The sequence below is a fragment of the Schistocerca americana genome, chromosome 8 (genome assembly GCF_021461395.2).
Source record: "Schistocerca americana isolate TAMUIC-IGC-003095 chromosome 8, iqSchAmer2.1, whole genome shotgun sequence".
Lineage (NCBI taxonomy): Eukaryota > Metazoa > Arthropoda > Insecta > Orthoptera > Acrididae > Schistocerca > Schistocerca americana.
Genome location: NC_060126.1, coordinates 469,001,482 through 469,016,115, shown reverse-complemented (window position 1 = coordinate 469,016,115; position 14,634 = coordinate 469,001,482). Strand labels below are relative to the sequence as shown.

General features: G+C 38.0%; 1 protein-coding gene across 1 annotated transcript; it reads right to left on the bottom strand.

The window, feature by feature from the left end:
- Window positions 1-2,070: 2,070 nt before the first annotated feature.
- LOC124545083 (protein lethal(2)essential for life-like) lies at window positions 2,071-8,578 on the bottom strand. Its single transcript, XM_047123891.1, has 4 exons — window positions 8,504-8,578; window positions 7,886-8,104; window positions 7,507-7,728; window positions 2,071-2,467 (listed from the first exon to the last, which is right to left on the bottom strand). Exons 2-4 carry the CDS (start codon window positions 8,102-8,104, stop codon window positions 2,363-2,365), a joined length of 546 nt encoding a protein of 181 aa, XP_046979847.1. The 5' UTR covers window positions 8,504-8,578; the 3' UTR covers window positions 2,071-2,362.
- Window positions 8,579-14,634: the final 6,056 nt, after the last annotated feature.

Genomic DNA, 14,634 nt, shown 5'->3' with positions numbered 1-14,634 from the left:
ACTCCACACAGCTAAAGCATATCAGCAGACCCAGAAGAAGGCTAGTACATTGATTCCTTCTTGTCATCTGTTATTAACAAAAAGTATATTAATTTTAAATGAACTGTGATTTCCACAGACACAACGCATATCAGAATACTAATTTCCAAGTAGACTGACTCCTTGTCTACGATTCATAGCTAAGCAGATGTCAAGGGCAAAACTGTCAATCCTTACAAATTCGAAAGTAAATCACCCCAATTTCTGATTCTCTCTTCTTTCTTCAAATTATTTACTCATATAGAATCAAGGACTGAATAGTCATGTAACTGCTTCCCTTGATAAATACCCACATAATCTTACAAAAAAAATAGGTAACTAGTAGCAGATTAATAGCAGCTGCTTAGTACATTGAGCCTGCACAGTGCGAATAGAAAATCTACATCACAGTTTAACAACAGTTAATTACTGACTCCATTACTAACATCTGCTTCTCTTTGTTAATGTATTCCTTGATTGATTCCATATCCATAAAGGTTCTCCTTCATGAGACAGAGTGCCATCACCTGGTAAAGCTTTGTGGTTGTACACAGTTTCAGTCAGCACTATGTTGACAGGTGCCTCATATTTCTGTGAACCCTCCAAGTTAATATTGACTTGGGGAAATAACAACAATAATAATTATAATAATGTTTTAGGGCACTACACGATGAGGCCATCAGCACCCGCAGAGAAAAATTGTATGGGACTAGCACAGTTACCTCAGGCAGAGAGCATATAAAACGTTACTGCAAATAATTTTACAGTGAATATTTGTGATTTCTCATAAATCAATACTGATATTTATTAATTTACGCATGTTGCACAATAGATCTCATTAGAGAGGTAAACTACCTGTAGAATACAGGGAATCAGCACCACTGTTATAACAGTAGAATTCGTACAGTTCTTTAGCCAAACATTCACATATTGTTTTCATCTTGAGTGCAACATTCCTGGCAGCTGAACTGCATATGCAATAACTATGCAATAACTATGAAAAAAAAAATCCCATTCTTTAGTCTTGAAAGGAAAAAAAAAGAGTGTAAATCTATGAATTTAGGAACAATGAGAAAGGAAAATATATCCACTTACTAAAACAGAAATAAAGATTTAACACCTGTGAACACCATTAGTGAAAATGAAAGCATAAAAAACCTAAATGCTGTATTTTGCACACAGGGATGGAGGGGGGGGGGGGGGGGGGGGGTTGTCCGATTACTGGAGCAAGAGAATTCAAAGAACAGTGATTTGTCACTTTCTTTCATATACTTTAGCCATCACTACAAGTGAAAACCACAAAAAAGCAGGGAAAACTGACTAATATTATTGCCAACTTTAATGTCAAGATGGTATATTATACTTGGCCAAGCCAACTGTTAAGTGAACTTTTGCATTTGTGTGGGCCTGCAACTGCAACTATCCACAGAGTCTGATAAGGACTTATTACTACCACACAATGAAAAATACAAATGTTGACATTTTACAGGGTATAAAACCATTATTATACTAAACAATTCAAGCCTCAAAATACAGGCCAAGTGACTGCTGTACCTCCAGTAAAAAGTGTAATTTTGAAATTGATACTCCTTTAAGCCCAAAAAGAAAACATAGTTAGGTGTGTATGACACTGTTACAATAATTATTCAATTATTGGGTAATTTTCTTTCCTAGATGAGTAGAGAAATGTTACCATTAACTTATTTTCACTAATCTGTAAATATGTAAACACCACAGACAGTTTTTGTAGAAATTCAAATTTAATGTGAAATGTTGCCGTACCAGTGGCTAAAGTTATCAGATTGTATTATTCATCTCATTGCAACAGTTTGTGCATATCGTCTCTCAGCACCCATCATAATTACTAATATATTACACCCCTTTTAATGGGAGATTAATCTTTCATTTTAATAAACATTTCCATTTCAGTTAAATTGTTCAGTTTTAAATAGGTTTCCATCTAATCCTGTGCAATAGCCAAGATCCTTGTAATCACAGCAAAGTCACAATTACTAGAATGAGAGGAGGTTTAAAATAAAAGATACAAAACTCAACATAGAAAATGTTTATTGAACATCAATACAAATACTATCAGTCTTACATTTGTGAGAATTATGCATAACTACAAACGGTACATAAAATTCATTCTTCTAACAGTTGTGCATGAAAATTTGCTTTACACTTACAGAAAATTAAAGCAATTCAAAAATCATTAAATGCAGTCTTTCACATACATAACACATCCATCACGAGAAGCAGAAAAATGAAGTGTTAAATTTCTTGAAAGTACAATGACAATACAAAACAAATAATTCATAAGTTTTTTACACCAGCAATGGATTATTCACTGCTCCATCTTCTCTCCTCCCTGCTGCTGGTTGGTAACTGCTGGAGCACCGGTCTGCACAACTTGTACCACACGCTCACCGCCCTCTGCTGGGGGAAGAGCCTGAAAACAAGAAGAAAAAAATCAAATTAGTGTCCAGATTTAACACTAGTTTATGGGTCTCTGGAGTAAAAATGAGTCTTTTTCTCTGCTATATAATTTTTCTTTGTTAATATGAAGCTTTCATGGCTGTGTGAATATTTGGCACAATGCACTGTTTCCATAATATTCACATATAATCCTATTCATTTACCACTTTATAATTAAAGAATATGCACCATGAATACTTCGGACTTGATGTTAAGTTTACTTATCACTTCCCACACTCTTACTCCAGATCAAGTCACCACTAACCCAGAAACAAAATATATGCTCAGTAATTTATTGTAAGCCCTAAGCGTATTTGACCTACATTTTTTCCTACAGTTTGCAGATGCCCCATCTCTGTGTTTTTGTGCCAGTGACACCACCACACCACACCACTCAAAATTAAGAGATATTTTGCTGCTACTCTTCGAACTACCCTGAAATCTGTTGCAATCAATATTGAAACGTGTGAAGTGAACAAATTCAAAATTGATAAATGCATTATCGGAAGAACGAAGACGAAAAAGTGTTATAAACGTACAAAAGTAACAGTTTACTCTGATAACCATGGACGAAATCTTGCAGAAATATTGCGTGCTGAACACAATGTGATAGCGTGTGGATATGTTAAACCAGGGGCTCCTATACAGGAAGTAGCTAAAAACATTGAGCAAGACAGATTACAAAACAAAAATCGGCGCATTGTACTGATTGCGGGCGCAAACGATGTGTATAGGAATGAACTGGCAACTGCAGTCCGCAACCTAAAGAAAACTCTTCATGCTACCGAAAAGGACACAGTGATAGTAACAGGAATACCTCATAGGCATGATCTCATACCTAATTCTTGCATAAATTTGGAAATTAAAAAAGCAAACAGGCAATTCCAGAAAATCTGTAAAGCCTACTCAAATGCCTATTTTCTCAGTGTGAATTTTCTTCAGAGAGGCAGCTACACAAATCATGGAATGCATCTAAACAGAAGAGGCAAAAGACTGCTCAGTGAAAAAAAGTCAGTGAAAATTTAGACAAACTCAACATGCAAGACGACTTTTTAACTGAAACTGTTATGCCACTGGACTTTCATGCAGAAAGCAATGATGACCAAAACACACATTCAAAGGAGGTTACAGCAGAATTAGCCGCCATCCCAGGCTATCCCAATAGCAAAAACGGTGAAAACTCAACACTAGTAGAAGTAAGAGTAACATCAACAAAAATAGAGGCAGAAACACCAGCACAACTGCCACCAGTGTCACTAAAATCAGCAGTACCAGAAACAGCAGACACAGCACCGTCAGCAGCAGCACAATCAACAGAAGCAGTACAGACAACAGGAGCAGCAGCAGTTCCAACATCAGTAGTGGCAGAAAAGTACACAACCTCACATGGAGCAACAAGCAGACGGAAGAGCGTGCCTCCCTACCATCTGCAAGATTTTTTAGTCACAAGCATGATGAAAAAGAAACCTGCAAGATAAGTAACATTAAATCTCTAACAGTGCTTCACCAAAACATTCAGAGTATAAAAAGCAAAGTGCAACAGCTAGAAGTTGAGTTACAATCCTTAGACAGTCCAGTTATCTGCATCACAGAGCACTGGTGCGAAGTCAATGAAATTCAATACATAAATTTGCCCTCATATGTACTAGCTTGTTCTTATTGCAGAAACTCAATGAAAGGTGGAGGATCATGTATTTTTGTTAAGAGTGGTATTTCATTTAAAGTCAGGAATGATATTATCCTACTAAGTGTAGACAAGCATTTTGAAGTGTCAGCAGTAGAGATACCAGCTGTAGATATGCCCAAAAAACTAATTGTACTATGTGTATACCGTTCTCCCAGTGGTGATTTAGAAACATTCTTTTCAAAACTTATGCAAAGCCTAGAACAAGTGTCATCCCTGAAAAGTAATATACTCTTTTGTGGTGACTTAAACATTAACACAGCTAAGGCAGATGAAACCAGTAACACTTTTCTGAATATTCTGAATAGTTTTGGCATGTCCTCTTTAGTTAATTGTGCAACAAGAATAACCAAACACTCAACATCTACCATTGACCATGTAGCTACAGATATATGGTGGGGAAAACTGTGTCATTACTGTCAAAAATCTTGGACTGTCAGATCATTTATGCCAAATCATAAAAGTAAAAACTTCTGTAGAAAAACCAGTAAACCTCCACATGTTTAAAAGAGTCTACTCAGACGCAGCAATACAAAAATTTTGCTTACAATTAAGACATGAAAGATGGGAAGAAGTATATTCAGAAAATAATGTGAATCAGAAATTCTCCAAATTCATGTCGGAGTTTAAGATAATATTCGAAGAAGCCTTCCCCAAAGCACAAAGTTCTACTGGAACATCCACCAAAAATAAGTGGATTACCACAGGAATTAGAAAATCTGCCCAAACTTTTAAATACCTAAACTCTATAAAAAACAACAACAGTGATCCAGATTTTCTTCATTACTACAGAAACTACAAAAAAAATCTATAGGAAGGTGCTCAATGTTAAAAATAAAAAAAAAAAAAAAAAAGAGGCCAATGATAGACTAATAAATCTAGCTAAAAATAAAAGTAAAGCTACATGGACTATAGTGAAACAAGAGACAGGAACAGCAACACAAAGGCATATAAACACCCAAATCAGGAACAAAGAAAACCTAACAAGTACCCCAAAAGAACTAGCAAACTTTGTTAATTCTTACTTTAGTAGTATAGCTACAAAGTTACAGGAAAATTTTTCAAAATCTCATAATCCACGAACACGGGAATATACATCAAATTCAATGGTATTGCTACCCACTACTGAGGAAGAAGTATGTAATGTGGTAAGGAAATTAAAGAGCAAAAATTCAGCAGGTTTAGATGAAATTCCAATGTCTGTGCTGAAAAAATGCATAAATAGTATCAAAGCCCCCCTAACCAATATCATAAATGAATCTTTCAAAGCCGGTTGTTTCCCTGATTATCTGAAACATGCAAAAATTTTACCTCTACACAAAAAAGATGATGTAGAAAACATTGAGAACTACAGGCCAATTGCCCTACTGTCATCATTTTCCAAAATAATAGAGTCCATAATGAAGAACAGACTTATGAGCTATCTAAACAAATACAACCTTCTTTCAAATGACCAATTTGGTTTCAGACCAGGCAGAGATACAGAAATGGCAATAGCACATTTCACTAAAGTGGTTCTAGAAGCACTGGATGAAGGCAACTATGTATCTGGCATATTCCTTGACCTGTCAAAGGCCTTTGATACAGCTGACCACCAGGATCTATTACTTAAGTTAGAAGCACTAGGAGTAAGAGGGGTAATCAACAAATGGTTCCATTCATACCTTAAAAATAGAGTACAGTGGGTAGAGATCTCGCATGTCTCCAGTAGATCAAAGTTCATAGAAAAACACCTGTCAGATCCACAGCATATTAATATTGGGGTCCCTCAGGGAAGTGTGCTGGGTCCGGTGTTGTTCTTGATTTATATAAATGACTTTCCACAATATATCCGACATGGAGAGAAGATATTGTTTGCCGATGACACCAATATTATAATCACCAGTGAGACATCAGCACAAATGTTGGAAAATTGTAATGAATCACTGAAAGATGTCTACAAATGGTCTACAGAGAATAAAGTGACCTTAAATATTAAGAAAACAAATAGCATACGCTTTAGAATAAACAGAAAAAACAGTCCCCTAAAGTTAAAGCTACATAACACCTCTGTAGACGAAGTGCCCACCACAAAATTCCTAGGGTTGCATATTGACAGCCAGCTTAGGTGGAGTGAACATGTTAAAAAACTCACATAAAAGATATCTACAACGTGTTACGCACTTAGAGTTCTCTCCTCAGTATGCAGCGATGAATGTCTAAGAACTGTATATTTTAGCTATGTACATTCAGTCATAAGCTATGGGATAATTTTCTGGGGAAATAATGTACTCAACTTACAAACAGTTTTTAAAGTGCAGAAGAGAGCAGTGAGAATTATAACTAAAAGCAGTAAGTGGGCTCACTGCAGAGAACTATTCAAAATACTTGGTATTCTAACTGTTCCCTGTTTATTTATGTTCCACACTATAGTATATATAAAGAAAAATATAGTGAATTACAGTACAAACAGCATTTTACACAGCTATAGCACAAGAACAAGCCACTGCCTTCATCTAGATAGGAGAAACAAGCATAAGACCCAAAAAAGTTTCTTGTATCAGGGTGTAAAATTGTATAACAAGCTGCCACAGGAAATCAAAGAAATTAACAGCATGTACTGTTTCAGAAAAACTCTTAAACTGTATTTTCAGGAACACTGTTTTTACACAGTAAGTGAATATTTAAATGTTTGAATGTAATTTAAGTGACATAATGACATTGTATTGTATATTCTGTAAATGTATAACAAGCTGCACAGGACATCAAAGAAATTAACAACATGTACTGTTACAGAAAACCCTTAAACTGTATTTTCAGGAACACTGTTTCTAAACAATAAGTGAATATTTAATTGTTTGAATGTAATTTAAGTGATAAATGTCATTGTATTTGTATACTCTGTAAATGCATATAAAAGTGTCAATGTATCTGCAAAAATCACTGTATCCAAACTGACAACATCCATACATTGCAAAATGTCTACGGATGGCTAATCAAATAAATAAATAAATAAATTGATCCATCCCAGACCTACAACATTGCATCAATGTTCGTCTATTTGCCTGATCTTGTTTGCCTTGTAAACAGAATCATACCTCTCACTTGCAGATTACTACCAATTGCTACCTATAGGCTCTTACAAATGTTTCCTCTACAAGCACTTCCACTACAAGGTCATCAAATTCTCTGTATGAGACCTCTGGAGCAGAAGACTACTCACTGGTTCACACGCCAAATTATCGTTATCACTCCACTTACGTGCTACAGAAACTTCTACATACAGTTCTGCAAGCAAATATGAACTATAATTTACTGTTAGTTTATCAACGTCATCTTCTGATACATACCTTCTTTGGTGCCGTGATTGTGAGGACACCGTCTGATGACAGTTGCGTCTGCACCTGTTCGGCCACTACGTCCTTCGGCAGCAAATAACGACGCTGCATGTGGCGCGATATGTAACCATGCTCATCTTGACGCTCTTCGTGCTTTGCTTCTACCACCACGCTGTCGCCCACTACCTTTACCGTCAGTTCCTCCGGTTTGAACTGCTGGACGTCTAGATTAACCTGCAACGAGAACAGTCTCGTAAGGTCCGCCAGCGGTAACTTTTCTGTATTGCTCTACCCATTAAGCGCAGAACTAGCAATATTTATTTTTCTTTCTTGGAGACTGCGAATATAGCAGCTCAAAACAGCGTTATGTTAAAACGTGACATTCACTTACCTTGAACCCATCTTTGTTGTTCTGGATGGTAGACACGCCGGAGTTACGAGCTGCCAAATGACGCCATGGTCTGTAGTAACCAGACAGAGCAGGAACGACAGACAGACGAGGGAAAAGCAAGTCGTCGTGTGTCAACCCCAAGCCGAAATTCTGGTCAAATAATGACATCTGACGGTCAACATCGTCCAACAAGTGGCGGATCATCGGTGTCAAAGCCATCTGCAACAATAACGGAGCGATTTAAGTCACTTGTAATATACTAACACAATAATTCCCACTGTACTAACAAGGGATACAACGAAACACCCGCGTGAGTAAACTAAACTCACTTCTGTAGCTAGTTCCTACATGCAGACTAACGAATCACTACTGAACAGTTTACTGATATACTACAGGACCCTTGGTTAACAATAATAGTCAGAAAAGAAAAAGTATGTTACGTAACCGCAGGTCACAAAATTTCTGGTGCCGGAACTTTCTGCAGCCATATAGTGCACAAACCCTCATGATAAATATGCCTGATCTATAAATCAGATCACCAACATTATTTCATTCAAACTCAGCGAGTAAACAAGACAGAACACCATCGCAAAAAACACATTTCACTTGAGCACTTACCTTTCACGCGAGAAAACGCTGCGGTATCTTCGATAACACTTGCACTCGTCAAACACACTGTGTCTCTGCGGTAAACTGTGCTTCGCGAGCCCGCGCTATGGTTTATATACATGCTCATGCCAGTGCTACCAACATCGTGCGAATGAAAGTAACTTACACGTTTGGAGCGAGCGGTAGCGGCGTCTGAAACTGGCGCGCGCCTTCCAGATATTTCGAGTCACAAGCAGACGCTCTTTAAGTGATAACATCGTCTGATAACGCCGATCTGCATACGAATTTGAATCATACAGGTCTATTACGACGTCTGAATTTCGGTTAAGTTTCTTACGAAACTACGATTTTTTTGATGAAAAAACGCTGCATGTACCATGTATGTATGAATTTGTGTGGCTGAAAAATGGGTCGCTATCGTAATTTAAAACCACAGCGATCGAGTTTTGTACATTTGTTTTCTGGCAGTTATCAGCTGTTTGCTGTTCTGATACTAAAGAACTTCACAAATATTCGTTTCGTAAATAAAAAAGGCCTTTTTCTTGCTGCAATATATTTTGTATGTTCCAGACGCGTTTCGCCTTTTACTTTAAGGTATCTTCAGTGGACTCTAGAATGATGCAATTTTGTTTTGATATACGTTGTTTGTAGATTATAAAACAGTTTTTACGTAAATAAGTGACACAGTTATTCGAGTTTTTGGCTGGCATCTGCGTTTCCTCTCATGTAGCATATAATCACAAAAAGGAAATAAAATTACCCATGTTAGACTGCATTTACTATGAGATGAGTGTGCCTAGGCGTAATTTGTTCGTTAAGTACTTTAGGTGACGGAGACAGTTTTAATACGTAAATCGACTTCAGTACTTTTTCCTACTTAAATAATGTTACGGTATCAATAGTTTAGACTCAGATTATGAAAGTCATGGTAATATATTTCATGCACGTCATATTGCTTGTTCACGCTTAATTTGTAGGTCAAATATAGAGCAAGTTAATAAAAAGAGTCAGTAAATTATCCTTTAGTACGTGGGTTTGCTGAAATTTCGATTGCGCATATGATTAAGGTAGAGTTATTTTGTGGAGCAAACTAGATGCTAAATACTATACAACTGCCACGCAAAGTTCGTATTACTGCCATACGATCATTATCTACTGAATGCCCTTATAACAACGTGTACAGCGAGAAAGTTTACATTACAGAACTATCTTGCGGTTCTCTACTAACGTCTGGCATTTCTAGCCTTGTATATATCTTGGCAGTAAACATAGAATTTTTTTCAGCAAATACATGCCATTTTTATCTTCGAAAATGTAGGAATTACACTATGCATGCGATTAAATGTCGGAACCGACTAAAATCTCATTCATATTTCAGGTGAAAATGGTGTAAACGTACTGCTGGCAATGCCAAACCATTTTGTTTGCCGATTTTGACTTTCGTGAATTTTTCAGGAGCCAAAGACTTCCACCTTGCCAACCGACAGAAGTCAGAGCTAACGAACTAACATTCATGTTTAAGCAACAGGTCTTTATTTTGGTTGGTATACAAACGTGGTTATACAGGATGTTTGTTCATCAAATGAATTGTAGACACCCGCATGTGAAAACAGTATAATAGAGAAAGTTTGGTGAATTTCTTAAATTAGAATAATGCTACAGATGTGATTGTAGTGGCGTATTGTTAATACACTGGACTCGAATTCGAAAGACAGCGATTCAAATCCGCTTCCAGCCATCTAGATTAGATTTTCCGTGATTTCTCTGAACCGGTAATGCAAATTCCAGTTTAGCTGCTTGATAAACACACAGTTGATTTCCTTTCGCCTTTCAAGCCTATGTCCTCTCTCTAATGTCTTTAAACTTTAAATCTTCCTCACTTCTTTAACACTGTAGACAACAAACTGCTATAAAGAAAACGGACAATCTTCAGCAAAGCAAAAGGGCATTTGAAATTATTTTCAAGCAGCACGCTAATTTCAGCGCTCAAAACTGCAATGGGTGGGTGGGATAGGTATACAACACGTTACGCACAGAATACGTCTATGCACAAAGACGATATATGAGGCTCTAAGATAAGAAAAGAAGCTGATTTTGCTTTGTTTCCTTAAACATCAGTTCAGCTTTCGGGACGTAGTATTTATTTTGAACCATCTGCCTATGAGAACAGAGCCGATTTAACTATACAATTATTAGTTTTCTTGCGCTGGATATTGGCACAGTCCGTTTGCAAGGGTGTACATGTTTCAGGCAGCTGGACACCATTCAACAGATCCAGTATTAGAAGCTGCTGGGCGAAATCCCGGCTTTGAAAATAGCGCGTTTAGTGACTCGGCGCTGGTGACGTTGGCAGCAGTGCACCGATCTAGAGCCTTCGGGTGACGCGGCGTGCGTTCCGGCAAGCACGCCGGTGTGGAGCAAGGGGAGGGGATAGCAACGGCGGGAGTGACGTCGTTCGAAGAGGGGCGTGCCAAGCGGTTGCCAGACGCCGGTTTGTTTACATGCACCCCACACTACGTGTGTAGGCTTAAATACGAGAGCGTCTAGCATTTACACCTAACACTTTGAGGTGGATTATTTCTAGTAGTTAGTAGAATAGCGTTCCGGAAAATAAGAATAACTGTTTGATAGAGAATACAATATTATGGCTGCCACACATGTAAAGCTCAACAAGCGCACTCGAACAATCATTAATTTGCTTTTCTAATTCGTAGAATTGCGAGAATGATTCTTTGCACATCCTGATAGGTTTCACCTTGTGATACGGGAAAAGAAGCAACGTGATGTGGTTCGTGAAACGAAAAACTTATTTTCACATTAAGTTACTCTATGAGTGGAAGATATATCCACTAGTACAATTATTTCAGCATCAATACAGAAAAATATCGCTCACAACAGCATTAATTGAAAAACAGGATAGAATCAAAAGATAAGCTAAAACAATACACGAAAGACGGGCAGTGGCATTCCGATATCTCACGAGGTGAAGGGGCTATTAAACATCACCTCATCTACACACATCAGTAAAACGAGAGTGTTGACTAATGTGCTGTACCTCGTCTCTTCCTACTCGATTAATTCCTTCGTTTTTTCCCTCGTGTAGTTGACTGCGGGAGCAGCAATGTCTTTAATAACGACATGTCTGGCTAAGACATGATCCATCGCTATGCATTTTGTTGAGAATATAACGTATGCAACATAGATCTTTGCCTTATTGTGGTTGGTTTTCCATTTAATTCTCTTGAAACTATACACACATGTAAAACATGAGAGTTGACTTCTGTACCTCATTTATCCTCTCGTGTAGTTGGTACTGGGAGAATCAATTTTTTTTACTAATAATGTGTCCGCTTTATGTTTAAGACATGATCCAATGCTATGCATTTTGTTGAAGGTATAACACATGCAACATCTCTCTTTGCTTTATTCATTTGGAAACAAGGCTGAGTTTCAAATACTCGCGTAAACTTTTCCAGTAACAGCTGACTTGTGCTCACATCACACGATATGGTGCAACTACAAAGACTGCGTCACAACGCACGTTTGTTTGTACAAGCCTGCATATTGTCAGTAAAAATTTCAAGCATCTGCGCGCTTCGAAAATCGATCAAGCCTCAAGCGGCTTCGGGAGTTCGAATGCTTGCGCAAAATTACACTACAGTGCTTGCACAGAGTGCATGATTATTCATGCTTGTCAAGTTTGCAGTTAACGAGTGTGATCTTCTTTAAATAATCGAACCAATCTTTGATCGAAAAATGTATCCGTTATTCGAATGACATGAGAAAAAAAGAGAAAATGAGGTCATGTCTTGCCTTCCGCATAGAAGTAACACAGCAAATATATAAAAAATACGGAATCTTCAAAAGGTATATGTAAATACATGAAGAACCCATCTCTACATCTCATGACAACACAAAAATGATCATGACAACCACATAATTACAAAAACTTAACTGTTAATACATCTGCTAGAAGCAGTTTTCAACATGCTGTCATAACAACAAGCAACATGGTTACGCTATTTCAGTAAGCAACACAATTATCTTTTCAATCATAGTGATAATGATTGCTTGTTCCTCGTATTTCTCACCACTAATCGTGAACTTGCAATCCATTCGAAGTCTAGCGTGGTCTTACATCGTACTGTGCATAACAATTAACTACTGTCACTCCTTACTGGTCGGAGGCGGGTTTCTGTATGTCTCTTCAGCAGTTACCTTAGCCTCCCACTGATTACTACGCGCTAAGTTGCAACTTACTGAGCACAAAAAATAAAGCTTTCGTAGAAAAAATGAGGTTGTTATTTATATGTTCTCATTGCTTATAAAAGGAGGATCCTAGAGAGTTTCAAGGTAACGTCGCCATCTAGGTTACTAGAGATGCTACACTGGCTGAGTTGGGAAAGGATGGTAGTACAAAGAGGCAACGTGGTCTCTTTCAACAACAGCCTCACGCATTGCATCAGCTGATTTGGGGAAACTAAGGAAAATGCAAATCTTGGTGTTGGGTTGGATGATACAACGTCGCTCTCTCCTATGTATAGGATGTTGCAGAATGACGTTTTCAAAATTTGGGGACAGGTTCCTTACACCAAAACAAGAAAAAAGTCCGGTAAAGATGGGCTCTGAAACGGATACCTATGAACTATGGGGACTTTTTCATCCTGGATTCTGTGGACCACATCTCTTCTAATGCAAGCTCTTTGCTTTCCATATATTGGGAGGAGGTAGTGTGCAGCAAAACAAGAAAAAATGCCCATAAACATGGTTTGTAAAATGCATACCATAAGGATTATGAGCACTAGTTCGGTCTACTGCGTTGAGAAATGAGTTTCACTGTAGCGAAGATGAACAAGTGCTCATAGCTGTTGAAGTACTCATTTTAGAGCCACGTTTTTTTCTTGATTTGACCCATACAACTCCTCTCAAAATTTGGAAAGCAAAGAATTTGCAATAGAAGAGCTGAGGTTCACAACATCGAGGATGAGCAAATGCATTTTAGAGCGCACGTTTAATGGACGTTTCTTTCTTGTTTTGGTGTAAGGGACATGTCCCCAAATTTTTAAACCGTCATCCTGAAACATCCTGCATAGGTTGTGATTTACCACTTACTGTACTTCTGTGTTTCCTATTCTGAACCACAACCCCATAACTGAAATTAGTTACACAATTTAAATGTGCTGATAGGAGCCACTACATTTCTCATAACTTAATATCTAAAATAAAAAGATTTTCTTTAATTTCATGGACCACTGATGACGCCTGATATAAGTAGGTGAAACTGTTTGGTTAAAACCAACGCAAGGATTCACTTGCAAAAGACGGATAACATTCGTTGTTATCTACAGGGTAAACATACTGTAATTGAAATAACAACTCAGGAAAAATAGCTACTATTAGTAACAATATTAATAATACTATTCTTCACACCCAAAGTCATAATTCAGATATTTCCTTTCCTATCGCTGTATGCAAAGCAGTCTCAAACCGTCGTAAAGTAGCCACAGTTCTGTTTTGTTACGGAATCTGCTGCTTCAAATTCAAGGGGCTATTTGAGCGAGAACGTCGCCGTCGGTCGAGACATTGCCAGAAATTTCTGTGAGGGATTCCCGCCAAGACTTCCAGAGCGTCCCTCTGCGAACATTCACTGCAAGACTGCCGGGGGAGGGGGCAGGCAGAAAGGGAAAGGGCTCGCATACAGTGTGTCCCACAAGCAGTGTCCTCATCCTGCTCTGTTATCACTGTACGCTCGCCAACGAGAAGCACTGGAGAGGCGTGTACGACACAAAGAGCCTGAATATGAAAAATGCTTGGCCCTCTACAAGACGAGTCCAAATAAATATAGTTGTGTGCCCTGAAATCCAGATTTGATCATCCTAAAATTTCGCGTTTTCAGTTCAGATGTAACCAAACGCAACATTGCGCCTTCAAAAACGCGTCGTTTTCTGGCTCCGGAAACATAACCTACCACTGAAGTTAGCTCTGCTCTACGTTATGCCGATTCACGCCAGTTAATATGGGTGTCAGAAAGTTTATGTCAGAGAAATGTCCACTCTCAAGAAGCGTAGTGCATCGTATGCTAAACTAAATTCTTTAAAAGAAACAACAAATTTACTGTTTCCAGACACTGATCTCCACGA